The following is a 24,163-nucleotide window of genomic DNA, read 5'->3' as shown; positions in this document are numbered from 1 at the left end:
GTAAACTGTGTGATTGCAGCGGCGCTTGAAAGTGAATGAGTTTAGCTGAGGTCAGCATTTTTTGTTGTTTTTTTTTTTTCCCTCTTCATCTCAGATTAAGGTGCTCAGAATACCAATGAGCTCCCCGAGTCTTTGATTCCACCGTTTCAGCTTCTAATCTCCACGTAGCTCATCTTAATGGCTGCTACCTCCGATTAATTATAACACAATTATGAATTATAGATTTCACTGTTTCTATATTGAAAAAGGTGGACAGTGTGTCATAAAGATGCTTCTATGTGTGTTGTCTTAATGGAGAGCAGACAGGTGGACGTCATCACACAGCTCAATCATCTCTGCAGAGCCGCTTTTAAATCAGCATCAAGTTGCATCAGAGACTTTGTGTCTTGTTTGTCGTTGAGTTTGATCATAAAAAATACATCAGAGAGGAATGAAGACCGACTGTCTGAAACACCAATATGATATAAAACCTCCCTGAAATGAGACTTAAATGACCTTAATGTCAGACTTCAGATTATTTTATTTGTCATAGACAAATATTTTGTTGATCTCATGGAGTTGAGCACAAAAGTTAGCTTAGAGAAGAGTGAAGGTGCTGCAGGCTGTCGTCATACCAACAACATCCAAACAGATGGGGCTGCATAAAGGACCAGTAGAGGATAAATAAGGAGTTTTTAACTGGAAATCATGCAAAGATATTCCAGTAGAGCTCCAGATTATAAATATAGAGGCTGGAAATGTCCTTTTAAAGATGCAAAGCTGTCAGATTCATTGGACCTCACATTAATTAATTCAGTTAATTCACAAAGTCATTAGTTTTGCAGGTTCGGCTGTTTCAGTCTTTAACAAAGTGTTGGATCGACTTATTTCATAGCGTATGACATCATCCATGTTTTGGAAACCTGATGAAAAATGCTTAAAAAAAAACTATGCAAATATTTTTATGTTTTTATGGTATTTTCCAACACAAATTGTGTCTTATTTGATGTTTTATCAGCAAAATGTCCTTAAAAAGTATTAAAAGTAAAAGTACTCATTTCATTATTCTATTACATATATGATATTATTGGATTACTATAATAAATAAATGAAGAATGGTGGAGGTGCGGCTGAGTTTAACTACTTTATATACAGTTTATGATCATATTTAATGTTTTGTTTCTAAAAATCTTAATCTGTAAACCAGCTAGCTGTCAAAGAAATATTTCCCATTGCATTTTAGTGAAGTATAAACTGGTGTGAGATTAGTGTAAAAAAGTGTTTGAGTGTAAATACAACGTGCAGGCTGCTCCTTCATGGATACGAACCTCGAGGATTACAGTGCAGATGAGTTTAACACACTGGATGATGGCGTCCTGGCTCCCTGATATCGTCACCTCTCTCTCTGTGGAGTTCGGGAGGAGGTCACCTGCCACCTGCACCTGAGCACCTGTCGTCTGCACGCACACACACACACACACACACACACACACACACACACACACACACACAGACAGAGAGAGAGAGAGAAAACACTGGTGATATTCTCCTGCCTGATGTGCTGAATAGTGCAAAAATGTCGTTGTGATTAGAGAGATAAATGTGTGAATCCTTTAATATAAAATATGATCGATGGTTTACACAGATCCAAGCTGCGTTGTGAACATACTCCTGACTTTATGTTACAGGCTGTATGAAAGTAGAAACAGCTCTCACATCCACTTGACTTCAGATTAATAATGATACTTGATACAAATATGAGACTGACAACAAGAAGAGCCAGCTAGCCTCTGCTAGCCTCCCAGCTAACGTTAGCCTCGGCTCTCCGTGTGGATCCAACCGGAGCACCGAGCCTCGGTTTGTTATTCAGGTTAAAGGGGAAGAAGTGGCAGCTGAGTGAAGAGGAGCAGAGTCAGGCGGCGGTGGGGAATCAGCAGAATTCACTGATGCCGATATTTCATTTTAGAGCTTTTATCGGCCGATACCGATGACGTGCCGATTATATCGTGCATCCCTAATACATCTATATATTTGTAACGCTGAGCCAATAATATCCAAACAGTCCCAAAGACTCACCTCTCTGATCTCCTTTATTTTAGAGCCGCCTTTGCCGATGAGAGAGCCGCACTGGCTGGCCGGGATGACCAACCGCAAGGTGACTGGAGGCTTGCTGGTCACTGTGCCGTTGGCTACCAGGGCTGCCAGGTCCTTTAGAGAGAAAGAAACAGACGGATTTAAACTGACGAGTCTTTAAAACGCTCGAGGTATTTTCCCCTCGTGTAGCTTCATCCCTCAGCCCGCCTGTGTTTGCGCTCTACCTCGCCGTGTCGTTTAGTTTAACAGGTAACATGTGTCGGCGTGAGCAGACGGGTGAGTCCGGTAAAATGTGTGCTGTTGGTGTTGAAGGAAAACAAACAGTTTGCTTTAAATGTAAGTGAATGCAAACTGAATGAGGTGCATAAGAGGTAAGTGAAGAAAACATGATCAGTGATGAATCTTTTAACAATATCTCAGATCTCATCATTCAAAAACAACAATTAATCTATAAATAATCTTCGTGTCAAGGTGTAACAGTGTCACAAAGGTCCAACAGTAGTGAGAAATATTGAAATTTGCAAGTTAAGATTGTTTTTAATTAAATTTATGTTTAGTGAAATCAGCATTTTGCTCAGTTGAACTCAGTTAAACATCAGTTTAAATGCACTTTTTTTTTTATAAAGGCACACCTTGGACAGGAAGAGGCTGTTGCTAGGGAACAGCTTTGGTTTTATTTCCTTTCAGCTATTAATATTAGCAGACACTGTGATCATAAACTGTAAATATATTTACCATTTTATTTTATATCTGTAACATACAAGAGGAAACAACCACAAAAGGAAAAAAGGACTTTGATTATAAAAATGACACAAGCGGTGCGTCTTTTATCAAGAATTATGAAGCAAAAGGGCAAAGTGCAGGATGAAAATAGAAGCAGTGAAAGGTATAAAAACAATAACGTCAGAGAAAACGTTTCATTTTTTTTTTTTTGCTTCTCCTCCCTAATCCCTCTCCTCCTCTCTCTCTCTCTCTCTCTCTCTCTCTCTCTCTCTCTCTCTCTCTCTCTCTGTTATCTATAACTGTGCCTCATATTCTTTTCTCCTGCACTCGCTCTCTCAGCTCTCCAGAGGACACTCGACAAATTCAAATTCACTTCAGTTTTTATCTGGTTTATATTTTAAGGCTGCAGCTCACAATCATTTTCATTATTTCCTCCATTAATAGATCAGTCATTTGGTCCATAAAATGTCAGAAAATGATGAAAAAATGTCCCAAAGCTTTAAGTTTATATCCTCAAATGTCTCGTTTTTTCCTGACAAACAGTCAAGTTTACTCTCAGAGAAGATAAAAAAATATATATATTATATTATATTCATTTGAGAGGTTGGAACCAGAGATTTTAGACATTTTTTTCTTATAAAATGACTAAAGGTGATTATTTATCAAAAGATTCAGATATCAGATTACCAAAACAGTTCAATTATTTGATTTATCAATTAATCAACAAATCTTTGCAGCTCTCATTTATTTATTTCTACATTTTCTCAACCACTAAATGAAAATTTAACCCTTCAGTTGGTCTCACAAATCATCACATCTGGATACATCTAGATATAATAATATTATATTATTTTTATATTTTTTCATATTTCTCAGGTTTAAGTTTGCAATTATGACTAAAAATGAGGAAAAACCTCTACATACTGTCTCGCTTACTGCTGGAATATTAATTAGTTTTACAACCTTCATCATCTGAGCATCACAACAGTTTCACATATTAACACATAGAAGCTGCTTCAATCATCTAATGAGAAGAATCACAGTTTAACTGATGAATGAATCACATATATACTCATCTCCATCCAGGTTACAGATAGAGAACAAAGTAAAGATTATAAAAATAGAAAAAAAAATGATAATAAATATTCCAGCAGCGAGCGAGACAGCCTGCAGGAGTTTTCTTCATTGTTATTCAAGTTGTGTTTTCCTCTGACGCACCTGTCACATATTCAGGTGAGCAGAGACTTTGTTCAATTTTTTTTTGAAATGTGCAAATTTAAAATGTGCTTGTGGACCTTCTATCTCTCTCTTTTCCACCTTTCCCTCTTTTAAACCCTTTTAACACTTTTTGATTTATACACACAAGAAAGAAAATCTACTAATTGTACAGATCAGATAGGAAAAATCCAGCAAAACCTCAAAATTAATCAGCTTTTAAGTTGATATGTTGAACTTGTTAGTAAACAGTTGCTTATTTCCACATCCAGCAGTTACGGAGCAACATTATCATTCATGTGGAGTCGTGTTTCTGTCCACCTGGTGAATGTGAGTCCAATATTCACTCTCTTTTAGCTCTGTTTGTACTCTCCACCAACTCCTGAGGGAAATATCTGGCTCTTTAGCTGCTAAATGCTCCACTATGTTCACCAGCTAGTCTACAGATAACTGTGTCTGTTCGGTGCTGAGCAGGTAGTGTACAGTGGTCCAGGTATCATCGGATAATTCGTAATTCATTTGTAATTTAAAAACCAAAAAAATGGTAAATCTGTTATTTGTTTGTTTCGTTTTTGGTGTCAGAATCATATAACGGAAAACCAATCAAACCCGGCCCGTTTTTGGTTTTTGCTGATTCGTTTTATCGTTATTCTTTTTTGGATTGAATATCGAGAAGGTCTGTCGACATTCAGCCAATTCGTTTTTGCATTTGAAACCAAAAACGGGGGTCACATGTTTTTTTCTTTTTTTCATTTTAAACCAAGGAAAATCCAGAAAACCAATTTTGGTTTAGAAATCAAGTATTTTTTGTCAGTTTTGTACGACAAAAGCAGAAGCGGCTACATTAGCCTACCCATAATCCTCAGCGACCGTTGCTATGGTGAAGACGCCAGCGTCAGCCACGCACGTGTGAACCTTTTTCAGCTGAAAACGGCGCTATGAGAGACGCTGAGAGTGAACCAGAACAGCCGGACAGATAAACAATGAGCTGAAACTCACTATAAAGCTGCAGAGTCACTGATAATTCTCTGTAGGTTCATCACTACGAGTCACAACCAACACATGACACACTGACTGACTGTGGACTTATTAAAAAATATGGATTATAGTCGAGGTTAAGGAATGATCATGGTCATGTTGACTGTCAGCAGGAAAAAAGGAGAAAATCTCAAAAGAAACAAAAATAAATGTCTCTCTCTCTCTCCTCTCTCTCTCTCTCTCTCTCTCTCTCTCTCTCTCTCTCTGTCTCCCTCTCCCCCCCCCCCCCCCCTCTCTCTCTCTGTGAGGTCGGGGCTCCGGTCTCTGAAAGGTTATCGTTGATTGAACTGAAAACTTCCACACTTGTCCGTCATTCCTTTAATTCCGATGCAGATCACAGGCTGTATTTGCCCCGGTCAAACATCTCTGTCACCGTCTTCCTCTCTCGACCTTGACTTTCTCTCTCTCTCTCTGTTTCTACATCTGTGTCTTTTTCACACATAACCCCCACCTCCTCCCTCCTCCCTCCTCCTCCTCCTCTTCCTCCTCTTCCTCCTCTCTCATACTCTCAGTTACGGTCTGTAGAATGTGATGAATAGGCAGCATTCATGTCAGGATAACAACAAACTAGATAATCTGCATGTTCTGACTAACTTGCTTTCATATGACAAACAACTTGACATTTCAATGTGGGTTTTATGAGGCTTCATAAGATCATCATCACATTTTTCAGTAAATATTTTCACGCTGAGAGTGAAAAATTCCTGCATCCTCGTTGTGAAAAACTACTACAGAGTATTTATTATCTTGTGATATTTGCATTTTGACATCTGTAGTTGTTTAATACTTACAAACAAATACTCAAATACAAATATGTAGCAGTATGTAAATATAGACAACGACATGAATGAAAGCTTTCATACATGGGAAATCACATTGATTAATGAAAGCTATGGATCTGCCGCATAATTCAGCTCTAACAGACGGGTCTGGCAGCTGATTTCTTCATTCCTGTGGTGTCAGAGTGGAAGTGAAGACGTTTCCACTGCCAGTGAAAGCAGAGGTGTTGAACGTGGAAGTTCTTCAGTCTTAAAACACGAATGTGAAATCGGCTCTTTGTTAAAAACGACTGTAGTTTCTGTCCGACATCCACAGTCTGGATGTGCATTTTTTATTGTTTATTTTTACTCTTAAACAAGTGAAAAATCATGTCAGTAACTTTTTTTTTAAATATATTGTATTTTGACTGTAGTGGACATCATGCATCCACGGAGTAAAAAGTGATTTATGGAAATCAATATATATATATATATATATATATATATTTCTGTTTCCCTTGTGTGTTCCTCCTGTGTTTTTGTGTCACCTGTTTGTTTACTTTAGTTCCTGTTTTATTTTGAAATATTTTCTCCTTGTGTCTGGTTCACCTTTACTTCCTGTGTTTGATTATCTCGTTTCTCTCCCCTGTGTTTAGTTTGAAATCACACCCTGTGTATTTATAGTCCAGTTTTCAGTTCGGTCTTTGTCGAGTCGTCTGCTTTTATTCTAAGTTTATTTCCGTGTTCCTGTGTCTGTGTCTCCTGCGTTTCTGGTATGTGTGTCTGCATCGGATCTTGTCTGCCTGCCTGTCGTCTCTGCATTTGTGTTCACCTGCTCCACTCACCCACCTTCATGACATTAACACACAAGGAAAACCAAAAGAAAACCAAAACCAGGAAACATCATAGCAACACTGAAAACTCAAGAAAACAGAAAACACAAAGAGTCCCGGTAGGACGCGACAATTAGCAAAGCAGGAAGTTGCATAACATCATCGTCCTGAGTCTCTTCTTTTACTGACAGTCAACTTTCTTTTCTCCCAGATCATCTGTGGCTTTTATTTCACAGCGTTGGTTGTATTTTTATCTTGATGTTCAGGTCTCAGGACTTTTGCTGACAGGTTTTAAAGTCACCGAAGCAGTTAATCTGTTATCTGTCTCGCAAAACTTTTTTTTGATGTCAGAAACTTTAGTAGTTTTACTTCTCAGATATGAAGTCGCACATAACTTTTGTTGCTGAAGATTGGTTTGAAAGCTGAACCTGAAACGGATCTGACGAGGGATTTGAAAGAACAGGATTTGATCTTAAATGAACTCTGCTCTCGTGTGAATCCTCTGAATCAAAGAGCTTCTAATAAAAGCCGTGTGCAGTCACATCAGTCACTTTCTACCTGCTGCAGCTCACTTCACCCATCTCCACCCTTCACTCTCTTCTTCTTCATCTCCTAAAACCGCTGCTCTTTATTGTCCATTAGTCAGAAGAGGCTTCTCTTGTTCTCTTACTTTTTTAATTGCACACACCCTCTCTTTCCCCTTGAGCAGCTCCTCCTTTCTTCTTTTATTTGTTTCCTTTACTTCCTGTCTCCCACCCCCCCCTCTTTTTCTCATTACATACTATCTCCCCCTTTGGCAGCTTTAATCCCCCTTTTTTCCTTCTCTGCATTGCTCTCTGTTTCACCCCACTCTTTCCTGGATCTCCCTCTCTCTCTCTCTCTTTAATTAACTCAGGTAATAAATAATGGCCTAAATCACCTGGTCTTAATACGATTGGTTCAATCAATTAGGTCGAGCCGGACTCGAGGCCTCGTTGCATCTGAAATGTAAATAGCAGCGCTGGCTTGTCTGGGCTGCCTATCAGGTGAACGTGATCTGAATAAATGACTCCCTCGTCTGTAGGAAGACCCAGCACATATTTATTTATATCATCACGTCAAGCAGGAATCTCTTACGGAAGCTTTTTCCTGTTTTTTTTTGGGGGGGGGGGGGGGGGGGGGGTTTGACAGCCAGCACACTGTCCCACACACATGCAGAAACTGTTTCATGATGCTAAGATGTAGAAAATGTGATAATAATGTGATTTTCTTGATCCTGGTAAAGTTGAGGATGTTAGACATGTATTGTTTCTGCAGGAGTGAAGCTGTGTGTGTTGTGTGTGTTTGCTGCTCAGAGCGAAGAAGATGCTTTAGGGGTTTATTTTGAACGCTGCAGGCTGTTTAAGTCCGGTGTGTGTGTGTGTGTGTGGTTTTTTTTTGGATAAATACAGCCATATTTTCCATCTATATTTCTCTGCATTTTAAAATAAACTGCACTAGAGCGATATATATATATAACTACACGTTCTGATGATTTTCTCTTTTTTCTATCTTAGTTTAACTCTCTCTCCATCCTCAGTCTTTCCATCTGTCTCTCATTACACATTTCCTTTAATCTTCTCTGCCCCTTCTTTCTAATTCTCTCTTAATTTATCCCCAAGTATATGACTTCTTCTTCAGCTTCTCTTTTCTGTATTTTCTGCTCCGTTTTATTTTTATCCATCCTCAGTGGAATCATCGATATTTCTTTAGATTCCTCCTCACTGACCGTTTCGCTTTCTATAACCTTCAAATTCCTTTTAGTTTGTGTCACTATCTTTTAAATTTCTGTCCATTTCTCTATCAGATGCTGATTCCTTCTCCTCCCTCTAAGGTTGTGATCAGACAGATGAGATTTATTTGACATAAAACGCTTGCTGCAATGCAATCTAACGTCAATCAGCTAAGTTGGCAAATCGAGTATGTGAAAGCTCACATTCCTGCTAGATTACTTTGTGGCATGAATGCAGGTTTTCTGCTGTTTACCTCGCAAAAAAAAGCTAGAATATTTGCTGTCAGAGGGCTCTTTTCAGTCTGAAAGCCAACTGACTCTGACAAAATTGCACCGACTGGCATGAAGGTCACACAGCATTCATATATCAGACACGACGCGGTCGCCACGAGCCCGGTTCTGATCAAGACTCAGAAAAGGATTGATTGTCAAAACATCTAGTTGCAAAGAGTTTCCTCGGACAGTGTTTCCCTGTTGAGCTGTGGTGGAAGTATAGTAACAAAAAGAGGAACTTTGGCACTAAAAAGACTGTAACGTTGAAAGATATCTACTTGATTTGACTCATTTTGGACGCTGAAGCTTCATATTAGCTTCAGATAAACTTTTAAATACATTTTTGTACATTTTGTCCTCCATCACTTCCATTGTAAGTGCATCATGAAGGGATCTTCTAATGGTCAGTATGAACAGGAGGAATGATTACAGCAAGAAAAACAGGTTTCACTGCTCATTTGGGCTCCTGACTGTTGTTTTAAGACACACTTGAAGAACTGTGAATCTGTCCTTTAAGGATCTTTGTTATTTTAACAAATAAAAGAGAACTATACTGTATCAGTTTGACTAACGAGGATGTCAAAACTGTGAACCTCAGTATCTCAAAACCATTCCGAATGCAGCTTAGAGAAGAAGAACTTCTGATGTTTTGGGCATTTGCTGACATCACCTTTGAATATACTGAATTGTGTCACTTTTCCATAGTGACCACACTAAATACAGACTCAAAACCTGCAGAATTAGTGTATTTTCAGGATTTGGGACACAGTCTGTACATTAAGGTTGTGCCCGAATACAAATACGTTATTCGGCAAAGCACAAATAGTGGGAAATAAAAAAAACATGTTAAATACCAGAGTGCAGGTCTGTTACATCGCTATCTCAGTGTCTCTCCTCTGCTCCTTAAATGGTTTCTTTATTCATCTGTTTTAATTGCATTTATTGTTGATATACGACCAGGAGTCTGCACGGGGTGTTTTATGTTGAAAATTGACCGGATGCTCAATGCTGTTTCTGTGTCTGACTTCCTGCCCAGCTCCATCTGCTCTGTGCTGCTTGACGCGGCTTCCATAAAAAATAGACGAGGCACCTATCTTTAGCGCAGCGGAGTAGAGAGCCGCTTCTGGGACGCTTCTGAAACGCACTGCAGCGCGCCTGGTGGAAGCAGGTAGTTGCAACTCACATCCACACATGGCACACATCCTTCATAATCGGATACATTGGCCGCGATCAGCTCCGGCAGCTGCGTCAGAGCCGGAACGCGGCGCACACGCGCCCCGTGGAATTTAGGGGTTATTGTAACACTTTAATTTTCTAAAATTAAAAGCATAATAAAAAAAAAAACAGGATTTTTAAGCCTCTTTCCACTTTTATTTAAATACAAATACAAATAATTTTGCTTCCTCAACAAATACAGATACAAATACAAATACTGGGCTCTCTGCACATCCCTAGTGTACAAACTACAGAACAGCAGCTGCTTGGATTTAGTGTTTTTTCTTAACAACACTCAACAACACAGAGACTTGAACCTCTGTAGGTCTTACAGCTGAAGGTTTCACACTCTCTCTCTCTGATTACACTCTTTTATTTAATCCCTCAATCACACTTTTCTTACCTCTTTTTATAAGCTCTCTTCTCCAATCTCATTAACTTTGCATAGCACCTACACTCATCCTCATCTCTGGATCTCTTTCAATCTCTTTTTCTCGACTCTCTTCAGAAACCACTTCTACACTCTCTTCATCTTATTCCCTCCATCTCTTACACTCTTTCCTTCATTTCTACCGCTCACTAAATCTGACTCCACTCCCCCCCCGCCTCTACGCACATCTCTCCTCTCCTCGCATTTTACATCCATCTTGTCTTAGGATCACTAAGATTTAAATACCAGCTGCCTGGATTTAATTTCTCAGCACGTGACCCGACTTTGGGATCTCCAACAGAATTTAAAATAGTTTTCTAGTGTTTGAACAATGTTTGACTGCACAGCATGACCGACCCACCATCATATCATCATCAACAGGAGCTCCTTTTTCTAATGAATTCATCCACATCTTTGAGAACGGAGCGTAATTATAAACACACTGAAGAGCAGGTTTGACATTCAGAGTTCGACACTTTGTTAGTTTAAACGAGGGAAAGATCGTTTCAAGTATTCAAGCTTAAAGTCAGTCTTGACTGTTAAAATATTTAAAGTTATAATAACTTTTGATTGATTTTCATGAAACCACATCATGTTTTTGATATTATTTATAGCCAATGTATTCACATTCTCTATGTAGTTTTCTTTATTACTGGCGGAGTCATCGTCTCTGTGCTTTCAGACACACGAAGGATCGACAGGAAACGATGCAGCTGCAATGATGGTCGATTAATCAATAAGTCAATCGGCAACTATTTTGATAATCAAATAGTTATTTTAGTATTTTTTTAAGGAAAAATGCTGAACATTAACTGGTTGCAGCTTCACAAATGTGAGGATTTGAAACTTTTATGTGTCATAAATGATCATAAACTGAACATCCAGATCTGTGTTGTAATTATTATTATTGACTTCTTCATTAAAACAAAACTTCTGTTGTAGTTTTGACTAATTGGCTGCTAAACATTGTGTTTGTGTGTTTGCTGTAGTGTGAAACCACACGTCACCAAATCAACCAGGACTGAAACTGTAAAGATTTAACAAAGAAAACCATCTTTCTATGAATTCTGAACGGTGGCCCTGAAGTGCAAAACACAACAACAAATAACAAAACACAACCGCAAAAGCAGACAACACAACAACATTAACTTCTACCGGAAAAGGTAGGTACCTGCTATCGACAAAGCTTGTTGCTGATTGGACGCTCTCCTATTGACAAGAATCAACGCTGATTGGACGGACGCACTGTCTGTTATTTGTTGTTGTGTTTTGTTATTTGTCATTGTGATTTGCACTTCAGGGCCATCGTAACTCTGTCTTTGCAACATGCATAAGACCTCTATAAATATGAAAATCAAAATTAAGCACTGCACACTGTAATGACTTTACTGTGACTTTATTAAGAGCGAACAACGCGTTTCACCAGTAGCTTCCTCAGGTTCGCTCAGTACAACTGCTGAGTACTCACAGGTGTGATGACTCTATAAATATGTTTCATGTTTCTATTTGTTTGCTGTATGTGAGTTTTTTTTTTGTCTTTAGTAAGTGTTGTCTTTCTTTATTCAGATTGTTATGCTGTTACTTCCATACAGATGGTTCAGCAGTTCATCTGTGAAACTTACAACTAAACTTTATAATCAAATCCTAATTTGTGCAAAGATTTATTGGCCAACCTGCAGCCCACTCCCTTTGTTTTTGAGAAAAGAGTGTACTGTGAGCGGATCTGGTTCTTATAAGTTTGTCCCATTACGCTTATGTTCAGATATCTGCTTCCTGTAATCTGTCTGATCGACTTCGTCTAGCGTTTGACACATAGCTTTTTGTCTGGAGTTTGATGAAGTCCTGGATAAGAATAGCGACTCCCCTACTTCTGCTATTATATGAGGCAGAAAACACTCGCCCGGCTCAATCTGTCTTTAATTTCCAGTGTTACAGGTTTGTTAAATGCGTCTCCTGTAGCAACCCTGTCGACACTTTCTGTTTTTCCAAGAAGGACAGAATGATGTTTACATCCTTTGATGTTCCAGGAGCAAGTTTTCAGAATTATTAAATGACATGAGAGATTAACAAGATCACAACAAGAGCAGACTCAGACTTCTGACTCCTCGCATGGTTTAAACAGAGAATACCGACTTCTGCCCTCAAACAGGTGATTTAGAGTAAACACAACAGGCTGAAGAACTCTTTTATACATCAGTCTGTCCTGTTGCTAAACCGAGATCACTGTGCTGCTAATGTAGATCTGAATCCAGAGGATATGGTGTGATATTTATGAATGAATGATATGAATGTGTCTAATGAGTCTAATGTATGGTGATAAAAAGTGTAGCTGTGTGTTTAATCTGAGTAAACTGACAATAAAGTCGTATCGAACATTAACTGTTAACCAAGGATCAATTTAAACGTTGTGTTTTGATCACAGTCAGACGTTCATCAGGTGACATAAACGACCTGATGAAGATCAGTTTTACCTTTAAATAAAATGGTTTGGAATTACTTTTTTGATTTATCCACATCTTTACCGCCTAAATTTCATCTCCGTCAAATTACAGAAGCAAGAAAAAAAAAAAGAAGGAAGCAATAGATTCAGAGTAAATACAACAAATTAGAGATATATCCAACAATAGCTGCGATTTGATCCAATCAGTCCGTCGATGTTTTACCTCCAGCTGTAATTTTGCAGAGATGGAAAGAAGGAAATAGAAATGGACGGATAGAGAGAGCCTTAAATTCCTGTGAGAAACACTCACTTATAGTTGCGTGCGTGTGTGTGTGTGTGTGTGTGTATCTGAGTGCATCTGTGCTGGTACGTATGTGTGTGTGAGGTCAGACAATCCCATTAGACACAGTATAATAAATGGCTCCCTGCCAGGAAGCAGCCATGTTGTGGGGGAAGTAAAGGTTATGCACTTCACTCAAGAGCGGCTCGGGAACACCGTGGGAGCTCAGAGGTGTGTGTGTGTGTGTGTTTGTGTGTGTGCGTGTGTGTGTGTGTGTGTGTGTGTGTGTGTGTGTGTGTGTGTGGTATCCACCTCCTCCAGTTTGAACGTGATCATGGTGAAGGCTCTGAACACGCAGTCCGTCGGACCCGTGATGGTGATGATCCTCTCTGGACAGGAGCCCTCTGAGATGTTGATCCTCGCGCTGCTCTGTGGGTCCAGACAGAGATGGGAAGGGGGGGGGGGGGGGAGGAGGGAGGAGGAGGAGGGGGGAGGAAAGGGAGAACGGGGGATAAAAAGCAAGGGAGGGGGAAACATCAGGGAAGGAAGGGGAGGCAGGTGGGGAGCAGAGCGGAAGTGAGTAATGACGTGGGGGAGGGAGGGGAAGATGGAGGTTAATGGAGAGGGGAGAGGAGGACCAGAGGAGAGGAGAGGGGAAGGGAGGGGAGGGGAGGGGAGGGGAGAGAGAAAACACATTAGTGGGGGGGGGGGAGGAGGTATGTGGGCCAAGACAGAGAAGAGGAGGAGAACCATTTTTTTGCCACACTGCCCCCGCTCCCTAAAGGAGATCACCTGTGATGCAGGAGGAGAGAGGGATTACGAGGAGGCTGGAAGAGGGAGGCGAGAGAAGAGGATGAGGAGAAGAGCGACGAAGTAAATCAAGGTTTACATGAGAGGAAAGGAGAGGAGAGAGGAGAGGAGAGGAGAGGAGAGGAGGGGGAGAGAGGGGGGGAGGCAGAGGAGGAAATGAACAGGTGGGGAGGAGATTAGGCAGAGAAAGATTAAGATGATTTTGACGAGGAGGATGGAGGAGGAGGAGGAGGAGGATGTGATTCAAGCCCGGGAAATGTGGAGAGGAAGGAAGGAGAGATTTATTAAAAAGGAAGAGGAGGAAAAGGTACAGGAGGAGGAGGAGGAGGAGGAGGAGGAGAGGAGGAGAGAGAGACAAGGTGGTGCAAATATTTGAGGAGAAACAAGAGGGAGAAGGCGGAGAGAAGGTTGCAGTAATAACCGTACAAGGGTGGACGGACGGAGAGGACGGGTGTCAGGAGAAAATGCGAGTTAGGCGAAGTAGAGACGAAATAGAGACGATTCAAATCACAGCGGCCTCGTGTCGAATGTGTCGAATGTGTCGGAGGGATTACAGGTCTGATGAAAGACAGAAAGAAAGAAAGAAAGAAAGAAAGAAAGAAGGAAATATTTGTTTTTCTAAGCCTTAAATACATTAATCGCTTTCTGTTCTGTGGATGATGAGCTCAGCAGTGTGTGTGTGTGAGTGTGTGTGTGTGTAAGTGTGAGTGTGAGTGTGTGTGTGAGTGTGTGTGTGTGTGTAAGTGTGTGTGTGTGAATCACTGTCGTGCAGCAATCAGCCTTGTCTGCTTCACTTACAGCTGATCTCTCTATCACTGAACACACACAGACAGTCACATATAGACATATAGAGAGATTTGCACATAAAAAAAAACTGAGTAGAAACGTTAGAAATTAAAAAGAAAAGTTTGAATATTGCAAAAAAAAAAAAGTGTTTCATGTTGTCTGAGGTGTAAACAGACTCGGTGAATAAACGCTGACGTACATGAAACATAACTTAACCTCTCTCAAGCTTCAAGTCTTTATTATTATTCATGAATTCTGTATTGTTTTTTTATTTTTGTTTCATTTTTTTTTCTCTTGATTCTTCACTTATTCTTATATTTTATGTATTTATGCAAAGCACTTTGAAATACTTCCACTGTTTAAATTTTTATTATATAAACATTTTGATTGACTGATTGGAAATCAGTCCCCAGATTTTATTCAAATGTAACACTAATGTATGTAGTAGTTAGGGATGTGCAGAGAGCCCAGTATTTGTATCTGTATTTGTATTTGTTGAGGCAGCAAAATTATTTGTATTTGTATTTGAATAAAAGTGGAAAGAGGCTTAAAAATCCTGTTTTTGTTTTTATTACGCTTTTAATTTTAGAAAATTAAAGTGTTACAATAAGTGTTCATGAAGCGTGTGTCAGTAGTTCAGCTTTATCTCTGGGGAACACTCCCAACTCTGGGAGTGATGTCCAAATTAGGAAATGTGCGTCATGTAGCAGGTGGATGTGACTCCCCTCACTGAGACCTGCTGATAGACGTCACAGCGGAGCAGAGGAGAGACACTGAGATAGTGATGTAACCGACCTGCACGCTGGTATTTGACATGGTTTATTTTCCTTCCCAAAAACAAATAATTTTTAAAAATATTTGTATGAAACAAATATTCGTATAAAAGCCCACTATTTGTGCTTTGCAGAATAATGTATTTGTATCCGGGCACACCTCTAGTAAGTAGAGTGTAAATATGTTTTATTTGTGCGCTGTGCAGTGGACCTGGTGCATCACTGCTCTAGTGTGACTTTTAGTGGATACAGTGTGAGTGTGTATTTCATTGTGTGTGTGTGTGTTTATTAGTGAGTCTCAGCCCCTGTCGGCCCTCATCTCATCCTCCTCAGACTGCGGTCTCCTCTCATTGTTATGAAAATGGAATGATAATGCTGCGTGTGTGTGTGTGTGTGTGTGTGTGTGTGTGTGTGTGTGTGTGTGTGTGTGTGTGTGTGTGTTGCAGCTTCTGTACAGCGATTGGTAATAAAGCAATGATGGAATAATTTTCTCTCTCTCTTTCTCTCTCTCTCTCCGTTTAGTATCTCAGTAAAAACACATCAGCTGGCATCTGCCTCTCCTCCTCAATCTGTTTTTCTCTCCATCCTTTGTTCTTTTGATTCCTAAATGTTCCTTTTTTCCCCACTTTTCCTCCTTCCCTTTAACCGCAAATCTTTCCATCCTTCACTCCTTCTTTCTAGTCAAGATCAACCCCCCCTTCATTATCCATCCCTCCACCCCTCCGTCTCTCCCTCCCCTTCCTTTTATCCTTTTATGTAATCAGTCTCATTATCATTAATTTATTGATACGCCCTCCCTCCAACTACCCATCTATCTCACTGTCTCGCAATCACTCCATCCATCACCTCCCATATCCCTCTGTCCTTCTTGTGATCCTCCTACTTAACCCCCGTCCTATCAATTACCCTCTCTCTCCGTTCCTGACTCCTCGTTCTCCTCCATATTTCCGTTTCCTTCCCTCCTTTCTCTATTAAATCACTCCACCTACTTTCATCTGCTCCTCGCCGCTCTGCCTCGCCAGAACATAAGTGTATAGCTTCTATTCTTCTTCTACACGGAGGGAAAAGAGAGGCGCCGCAAATCTCTTCTGGTGTGTCACCTCAGAATCTATTTGGAGATTAAATTCGAATAATAAATAAATATCAGACGAGTGAAGCAACACATGCATCTCAGAGAAAGCGACTCTGTCTACTAGAAAGTATTTTTACATGCTGATAAACTGGAATCGCTGCCTGGATCATGTTCAACGTTTTTTCTTTCAGTTACATGTTGCGTAAGAGTGCAGAGGGAAGGAACAAGATGCAGGACACTGATGTTGACTTCTTCTACTATTAAACCAAGATCATGATCTTTCTTTTACCTCAACCAAGAGTGTCTAAATATAATCCAACAAGAATGTGCACACAAACCAGAACTAAAAGGAAACGATGGATCTTCTTCTTCTTTGGTCTTTGATCTTTGGACCAAATTAACTGACATGAAGTTTAGTGTAAATTCAGGCAGGAAGACTTTCTTTAACCATTCATTCATGTCCCTCTCCTCTCTCTCTCTCCACCGCTCCTCCCGCTTTCGCATCAGCTGTTTAGGGGCGTCGCTCCTAGTTATCAAATCAGATCGCTCCACGATTTCTAACCACCAATCACAGCTCAGCTGTCAAACTTTAAATTCCCTCTCTGTCGCTGTCAGCTGTCATTCCAGAGCGATCCTCATGACCCTCCTCCACCCCGTCCATCCACCTCCTCCACTCTCTCCTCTTCATCCCAGATCATCACCTTCTCCACTCCGTTACTTCAGCACCAGGCCTGAGTTACCACACCACCAAGATCTACTCCTCCTCTTCATCACCACCACCAGTGTCTAGACTCCATCGGGGTGGGGGGGTTATCCTATACTACTCTCACATTCATTCACCTCCCCGCTTTCATATCCATCACCTTCATCTATCATGCTTGTTCAATATATATCATTTACTGAGTCTCTCCTGATTGAAATTACAGGTTTGAAGCTAAATCCTGATCAAGATATCTTCTAAACTGGAAGAAACTGGGTGTTCCTTGTCTTTCCTGTCCCTTTCTCCTCCATCTCCATCTCCCTGTAACCCCCCCACCCCCCCCACCCCCCCCCTCTCTCTCCTGAGTGAGACATGCAGCAGGAAGTTGTGTTGCTGTTGCCGCTCTGGATGGTCGTCTTCATTACTTGTCATTTGAGGTGCAGGAAGGATGGACAGCCATGTCATTCAACTGGATTACTCTGCTCTGTTCTGCTTTATTAGAGACTCCTAGTGTCACAGTGTGTGTGTGTGTGTGTGTGTGTGTGTGTGTGTGTGTGTGTGTCAGTGGGAGGGCTTGTGTGTAAAGCCATTATGAAGAGCTACAACCTGACATCAATGCCTTTATTGACTTGATGAAAGGGGACTTCTTGCATGCTGTGTCCTCTCCTTGTATATGTGTCCATGTGGTGTTTCTCTGCCAAAAGGCTCTTTAAAAAAAAAAGAAGAAGAAGAAAAAACCCTGGCATTGTGTGAGAATACGGCCTTGAAACGCTGGATTTCATATGCATTTTGTTAGTGAACGTTTGTGTGTGTGTGTGTGTGTGTGTGTGTGTGTGTGTGTGTGTGTGTGTGTTTGATCTGTCTGTTTGCATAGACAATGAGTGAGGCAGTGAGGTACAGTAGCAGGTTGGAGAATAAAGAAGAGTAATGAGAGGAAGACGTAGCGTATAAATCCAATATAACTCCTGTGTTTGTCCTTGAGAAGCAAAGATCCATTTAAATATTCATGCTTCCTGCTCTGTGAGTTACGCTGTCAGAAAGAAACGCTCGGGTAAAGACTCTCTGTTTTCTTTTCCTCTTCGTCTGTCTCCCGCTATTTCATTTTTTCTGTCTCTTTTGTTTGATCCTTCTCCCTAAATCTCTCCGTAGAGGCGATACCTGGATTATTAACGCTGTTGAGTTTTTAATAAGGTGCTTGTTTTATGAGGTTTTCAATTTGAGTTTGGGTTTTGAGCATCTTCGTAGTGACGAACCTACAGAGAATTATCAGAGACTCTGCAGCTCCTCTCTGCAGCTTTATAGTGAGTTTCAGCTCATTGTTTATCTGTCCGGCTGCAACTTTTACTGTTCTGGTTCACTCTCAGCGTCTCTCATAGCGTCGTTTTGGCACCAAACGGCAAACAGACACAGTTAGCTGTAGACTAGCTGGTGAACATAGTGGAGCATTTAGCAGCTACAGAGCCAGATATTTCCCTCAGGAGTTGGTGGAGACCAAAAACAGAGCTAAAAGAGAGTGAATATTGGACTCACATTCACCAGGTGGACAGAAACACGACTCCACATGAATGATAATGTTGCTCCGTAACTGCTGGATGTGGAAATAAGCAACTGTTTGCTAACAAGTTCAACATATCAACTGAAAAGATGATGATATGTCAGTGTTCACTACTTGTTTCTGATTAAAGTAAGTTTAAATGAAAACAGCAGTTTTTGCAAAGCCTGGTTCTTTTCTTGCATTAAACGTTGACATCTAGTTTTGTTTTTAGGAGGCAAATCTTCTACTGTATTTCATCCTTAATATTAATTCTGTAAATTTTCATCAGTCTGCTGCGAGGCTTCCTGCTATGACAACATATTGTTATTTTGGCCTTTATTTAGTTTCATTTGTCAGTAAAATTCATCACAAAAAAACTGCAATATGTAACCCTTCTGTCTTTTATCTGATCGAGAATGGACTATTTTCCATAATTGCAAACATAAATCATGTATTTTCCCCTTAAATTTATGATAGAAAACTACAGAATTGTGAACTGTCAGAGTTCACTACTTGTTTCTGATGAAAACAACTGGACAAAATATCAGTTATTGCAGGTTTAATGTAACTTCTCTCTCTCTCTATATATATATATATATTATTATTATTATTATTATATTACTCTGGAAATTAGATTTGAAAAAGTGGAGGTCGTCTTATATTCAAGGACGAAGAGTCAAACCGAGAATTACTGCGTCACGGATGATCCAAAAATAATAATTTAAATGTTTTGAAGAGCCTGACAGGAGAGAGTGAGTTTGCATTTTGCTTTAAAGGAAGAATTCCACATTTTTACAAGAGAAAAGTCTTGAAGGATGAAGTCTGTCTTATCTATCTGTGGATTAATAATATCTACTAACCCCTTTGATTGTCTCCGTCGGTCACGTGATCGTCTCCCTGCAGGTCGTATTTGTCTTTCAAAAGTCTTCTCATACACACTGACGTCTTATAATGGCATATAATCTGCATAAATATCCCTTAAACAGATCACTAATGAGATCCCCTCCTTGATATTTATGCTAAAATGACATATCTGCTATTATAAAACGATGTGCTTTCACACCAGTCTAAATAAATAAAAATAAAAGCAGCAAATACAAAGGAGCTCTAACAGGTTACATATGAAAGCACATATTTAATGTGACATATAAACATTTGATCATATCTTTTATACATTTTTGTAAATCAGTTCTATACATTTATTCAAGAAGCCGATTGATTCTCCCGATTCTCGGGCTCGAGTTCACGTTTAATTTTTTTTTTTGTGCGACATTTCAAAAAGTTAAGTTAAAATCCTCCTGACGGATGAACAGAAACATAACGCCCGCCTCACTCTTTCGTGCCCTCGCTCTCCCTCTCTTTTCTCTCTCTCTCTCTCTCTCGCTCTCTCTGGAGTGTTGATTCATGTGCGGTCGTCTTCAGACTCTTCCTCTGAGGACACACATTTTCTAAAATAATTTCTCCCCCCCCCCACCCAAGAATGTGTTTGTGGGTTATTATCCAACATTTTTACAGGCAAGCAGGGAACTAAATTGAATAAATTTAGGCTCATTAAAACACAGTAGCGTATTGTTTTCATGTTGAAACACACCGGAAGGAGTTCTGTGACCCATTTTAAGCCTCATTTCATAGTTTAAAAAAAATCTGAATATAATATTTTCTCATATTTTACTCGTCTTTATGCTGCTGCTGTTCTGACGTATGGAGGCTTTTATGACTGCCATTTAATAATAAATGCATACAAACTGATCCTTCTCTTTTCTGTTTGGACAAAGATAATCTTTACAGTAACTCTGGGGATCCCTACATCTTTGCTCTCTCTCTGGTATTCATATCAGGTGTTTCATACATTAACAAGTCACTGATTTAATCAGCAGGATGAACACAGAACATCTGATGCTTTAGATCCAGGAGTGAAAGAGAAGTCGCTCATGAAAACAGCATGAAAATGTAATAAAGGATCAGAATCACTGTTGATTTTGTCATTTTTTGTCAGTTAAATCTTGTTGTCATGCTTTATACTTTTATTTATGTCTTCTGAGCATCTTGAAGCTCCAGCTGTGGCCTTTGTTATTGTGTACAGTTGCCATGGTTACAGGTTAGTGTTGGAGAAGAGGGTCAATGATAAGAGAGTTGGATCCCCAGACATAAAAAAAAGTTCTATTTTACTCAAGCGGCTGAAAAATGAAGCCAATGCTGAAGTGCCAAAAACCTGCATTCTCTCTAACGGCCAGCAGGGGGCGACTCCACCGGCTGCAAAAAGAAGTCAGATTGTATGGAAGTCTATGAGAAAATGACCCTACTTCTCTCTTGATTTATTACCTCAGAGAACTGTTTCCTAATGAGTTTATGGTCTCAATCGCTAGTTTCAAGTCTTCTTCAATACAGCATGATGTTCATTTTGTAAATTATGGCTCCATTTAGAGTGAAATTGACAATAAAGGAGCGTATTCTTTAAGGCGTGGCTACATTGTGATTGACAAGTCGCCAATGTTGCTTACGTGACGTAACCATTGCGTATTAGCGTAGCTGCTGCTATTTCACGGAGTGTTTTCAGTTCATTTAAAGTTAATTGTAACATTGTGGTCGCCTAAAAAAAAGTCTTGTTTAGCGTTTGGTTTTAATAAAAGACCCATCAATGAGTCGGATGATCAGTTTTTCCGGTGAGTACATTTTGTTTTAACAGTTTTAAGCCTGTTTTTCGCTAGCGAAAAATAGCATTAGCATTAGCATTATCACTGTTAATCATGGATTGTAAATGCGCTGTGCTAATCAAGCTAGCAGCTAGCGCTATGGTCAGCTCAACCCTCTCGTTCAAATATGGTCACTCCAAAAATGAAACATGACGACGGCCGAATCCAAGATGGCGACAGTCAAATCGCTACACTCGAGGCTTCAAAACGGCAGTTCACAAACCAATGGGTGACGTCACAGTGACTGTGTCCATATTTTTTTACAATCTATGATTTTACTAAACTTGAAAAAGTCACATTTCTCTCTCTGCTCAAGAGAGTTATCATAATGTTTTTTAACAGAAAAAAAAGCTAAATATTCTCATCTCTCACACTGCCTTTAAAATCTAAACACAATATAGAAATTAAAAAATACTATCCTCTTTCTCTTCAGGATGAAAACATAAAGGTGCTGTTACTTCATACACGAGATCACCAAACACAACTAATCTTTAACAGCGTTTTAGGATCATACTCTAATTTTTCCACACCTTGCTAATGTTAAAATGCTAATGTTTGCTATAAAAGACTAAAGATACATTTATATCTTCCCTGTAACATCTGAACATGTAATATTTCAGTCTTTGTGGGACTCTCTTGGACTTTTATTTCACATGTAGCATTAAAAGTCTTTCTTTGGCTCTTTCTTCTTCTGTTTCTCACCATCTTTTCTCTCTTTCTGTACTTGCATCTCTGTTTTCCTGGGAAAGATGGGAAGGCAGAGTGGACATATATTCCACAGAGAAGCTTCACACCTACAGCTCCGAGCCTTGCTACCATTTTACAATCTTCTGACAACAAACACGGCTAAATATGTACACGTCAACATAGCTAACATCACAGCGGGTGCTCAAAAAACACAAAATACACCATCACATATATAACTCGCGTCCTAAAAATAGCATCTACATGCAAGGAGACGAGTTTCTACACTTCTTACACGTTCCTGATAAAAGCATCTTTTTATGTACAATGCAATTAGAGCAGAAATAAGCACTAACAGCATATATAATCATGTTGGACACAGCTGACTTTCATGCTACTATCTGGTGTCCATGTTTCCTGTTTCTCACAGCACTAGTATGGATTTTCACAGTGTTGCGCCGCTTCCCGATTATGCTGTAATAATTAGCAGGATGCATGTGAGCTGCATTCGAAGGGTTATCGTGGATTAATAGGAGATAGGAAAAGACGGCAGAGATGAAAGAATATTACAGAGGACGGGGGGGGGGGGTGGGAGACGCAGTCTTACCTCTTCTCGTATTCTCTTCACTGTTTCTCCTTTCTGTGGAAACACAAGAGGAAGTTTATGAAGTTTGCTTTTCCTCCAAATCACCAAAGTTCAATGAAAAACTGGAGAAAGAGCAGCAATGCTGTATCATCCTTCAGAAACAAGCTGAAAACAAATTGATCTTTTTTTTGTGTGTCGGTGTTCATGCATGCTGTCCATCTTTACTTAACTTATTTTCTTCTATTCTATCACTCTGTAGAGCACTTTGAACTACTTTTGTATGATATCGTGTGATGTAAATAAACTTTAACTTTATTAAAGTCACTAAATTAAGGAATACGGTATCATAGGAGTGTTGAAGAAAAATGATGAGAAGATTTGAAAATAACAAACCAAGATTAGAAGTTTTGTCCCCAAATTGTGCTTTACTTCTGTTTTTGATCATGTAAACTGGTTTCAAATGCAGGATTTAATTTGCATACAGTGACTTTTTGTTGTGTATTAATTTGATGACACTGGATTTGGTGATATTGGCACAGAAACAATTTATGAAGCATTTTTTCATCAATATATTACAAAACATATTTGGTTTAAATAGAACATGTATTTAAAATGATGAGTGGTTTACAGAATTAAAAAAATACAGATTTCATGAAAATAATGATTTAAAAAATGTGTCACATCCCACATCTGGAGTCTGACTGTGTGAACATGAGGCAAATTTTAAGTTTAAATATAGGGAGACACAAGTAGATGCCAGGAAATTGTTGGTAAGACGCATCTTTGTGAGTCTGTTACATGTTTACACTTAAACAGGTTTCTAACCAGCTTTTTACAAGTGCATAGGAGAGATTGTGTCCTCATATTTAACATTATTCCATCCAAAACTTGACTAAAAGTTAAACTAACATGATCTTTTTCTGAAGAGGACAGTCTCTGGAAATCAGACAAACACCTGAATATTAAATGATAATTCTGGTTTATTTCAACCTGATGTATTCCCCATCAATGTGTCCATCGTGGCTCTTTGTGTCATGCTAACTTTGTGCTCTCCGGCTCCGTTATAGAGATTCAGGGAAACACAGACTCAAAAACAGCAAAACGATGTATATCGAGGCAACGTGCTGAGCCTCCTACAGCTTTCCAAATAAACAGGATGGAAGAAGGAAGTCAGAGAATGGAAGCAGAAAGGCAACAGGACTGTCAGGATTCAAATGAATACAACTGGTCATCAAAATAAAATCCTCAAAATATATTATTTGGATGTTTTGCACTTAGTTTCTTCAGAACAGTTTGTGAAAGTCAACCTCATACATGTAAACGAACCAGCGTGCATGGATGAATATGCATTTATAGGAAATACATCAGGTGGAAATAAAACATAATTTCCTTTTAAAAGACAGTTTGATTGTTTCAAGTTATTTTATTTTTTTATTACACTGTTTTATAACAGTTTATGCATTTTCTCCAGGGTGAAACCTGCTGTTAAGAAGCAGG

General features: G+C 39.5%; 1 protein-coding gene across 2 annotated transcripts in view; it reads right to left on the bottom strand.

Moving 5' to 3' along the window:
* The window catches only part of LOC122980362 (poly(rC)-binding protein 4-like), a 179,759-nt gene that overhangs the window by 61,787 nt on the left and 93,809 nt on the right, over positions 1–24,163 (bottom strand). Inside the window, exons 3-7 of one of the 2 annotated variants that reach the window (XM_044348302.1) lie at positions 22,688–22,720; positions 13,821–13,855; positions 13,341–13,457; positions 2,056–2,187; positions 1,308–1,436 (exon numbers count right to left, since the gene is read on the bottom strand). In XM_044348302.1, the coding sequence (XP_044204237.1) occupies positions 1,308–1,436; positions 2,056–2,187; positions 13,341–13,364 (285 nt within the window). In that variant the 5' untranslated portion in view covers positions 13,365–13,457; positions 13,821–13,855; positions 22,688–22,720. The remainder of the gene's footprint in view (positions 1–1,307; positions 1,437–2,055; positions 2,188–13,340; positions 13,458–13,820; positions 13,856–22,687; positions 22,721–24,163) is intronic. The other variant, XM_044348301.1, reaches the window with a different exon arrangement.

This window comes from Thunnus albacares, chromosome 4, assembly GCF_914725855.1.
Source record: "Thunnus albacares chromosome 4, fThuAlb1.1, whole genome shotgun sequence".
Taxonomy (NCBI): domain Eukaryota; kingdom Metazoa; phylum Chordata; class Actinopteri; order Scombriformes; family Scombridae; genus Thunnus; species Thunnus albacares.
Note: the sequence above shows the minus strand (reverse complement) of the source record. Positions and strands in the feature narration are given on the sequence as shown.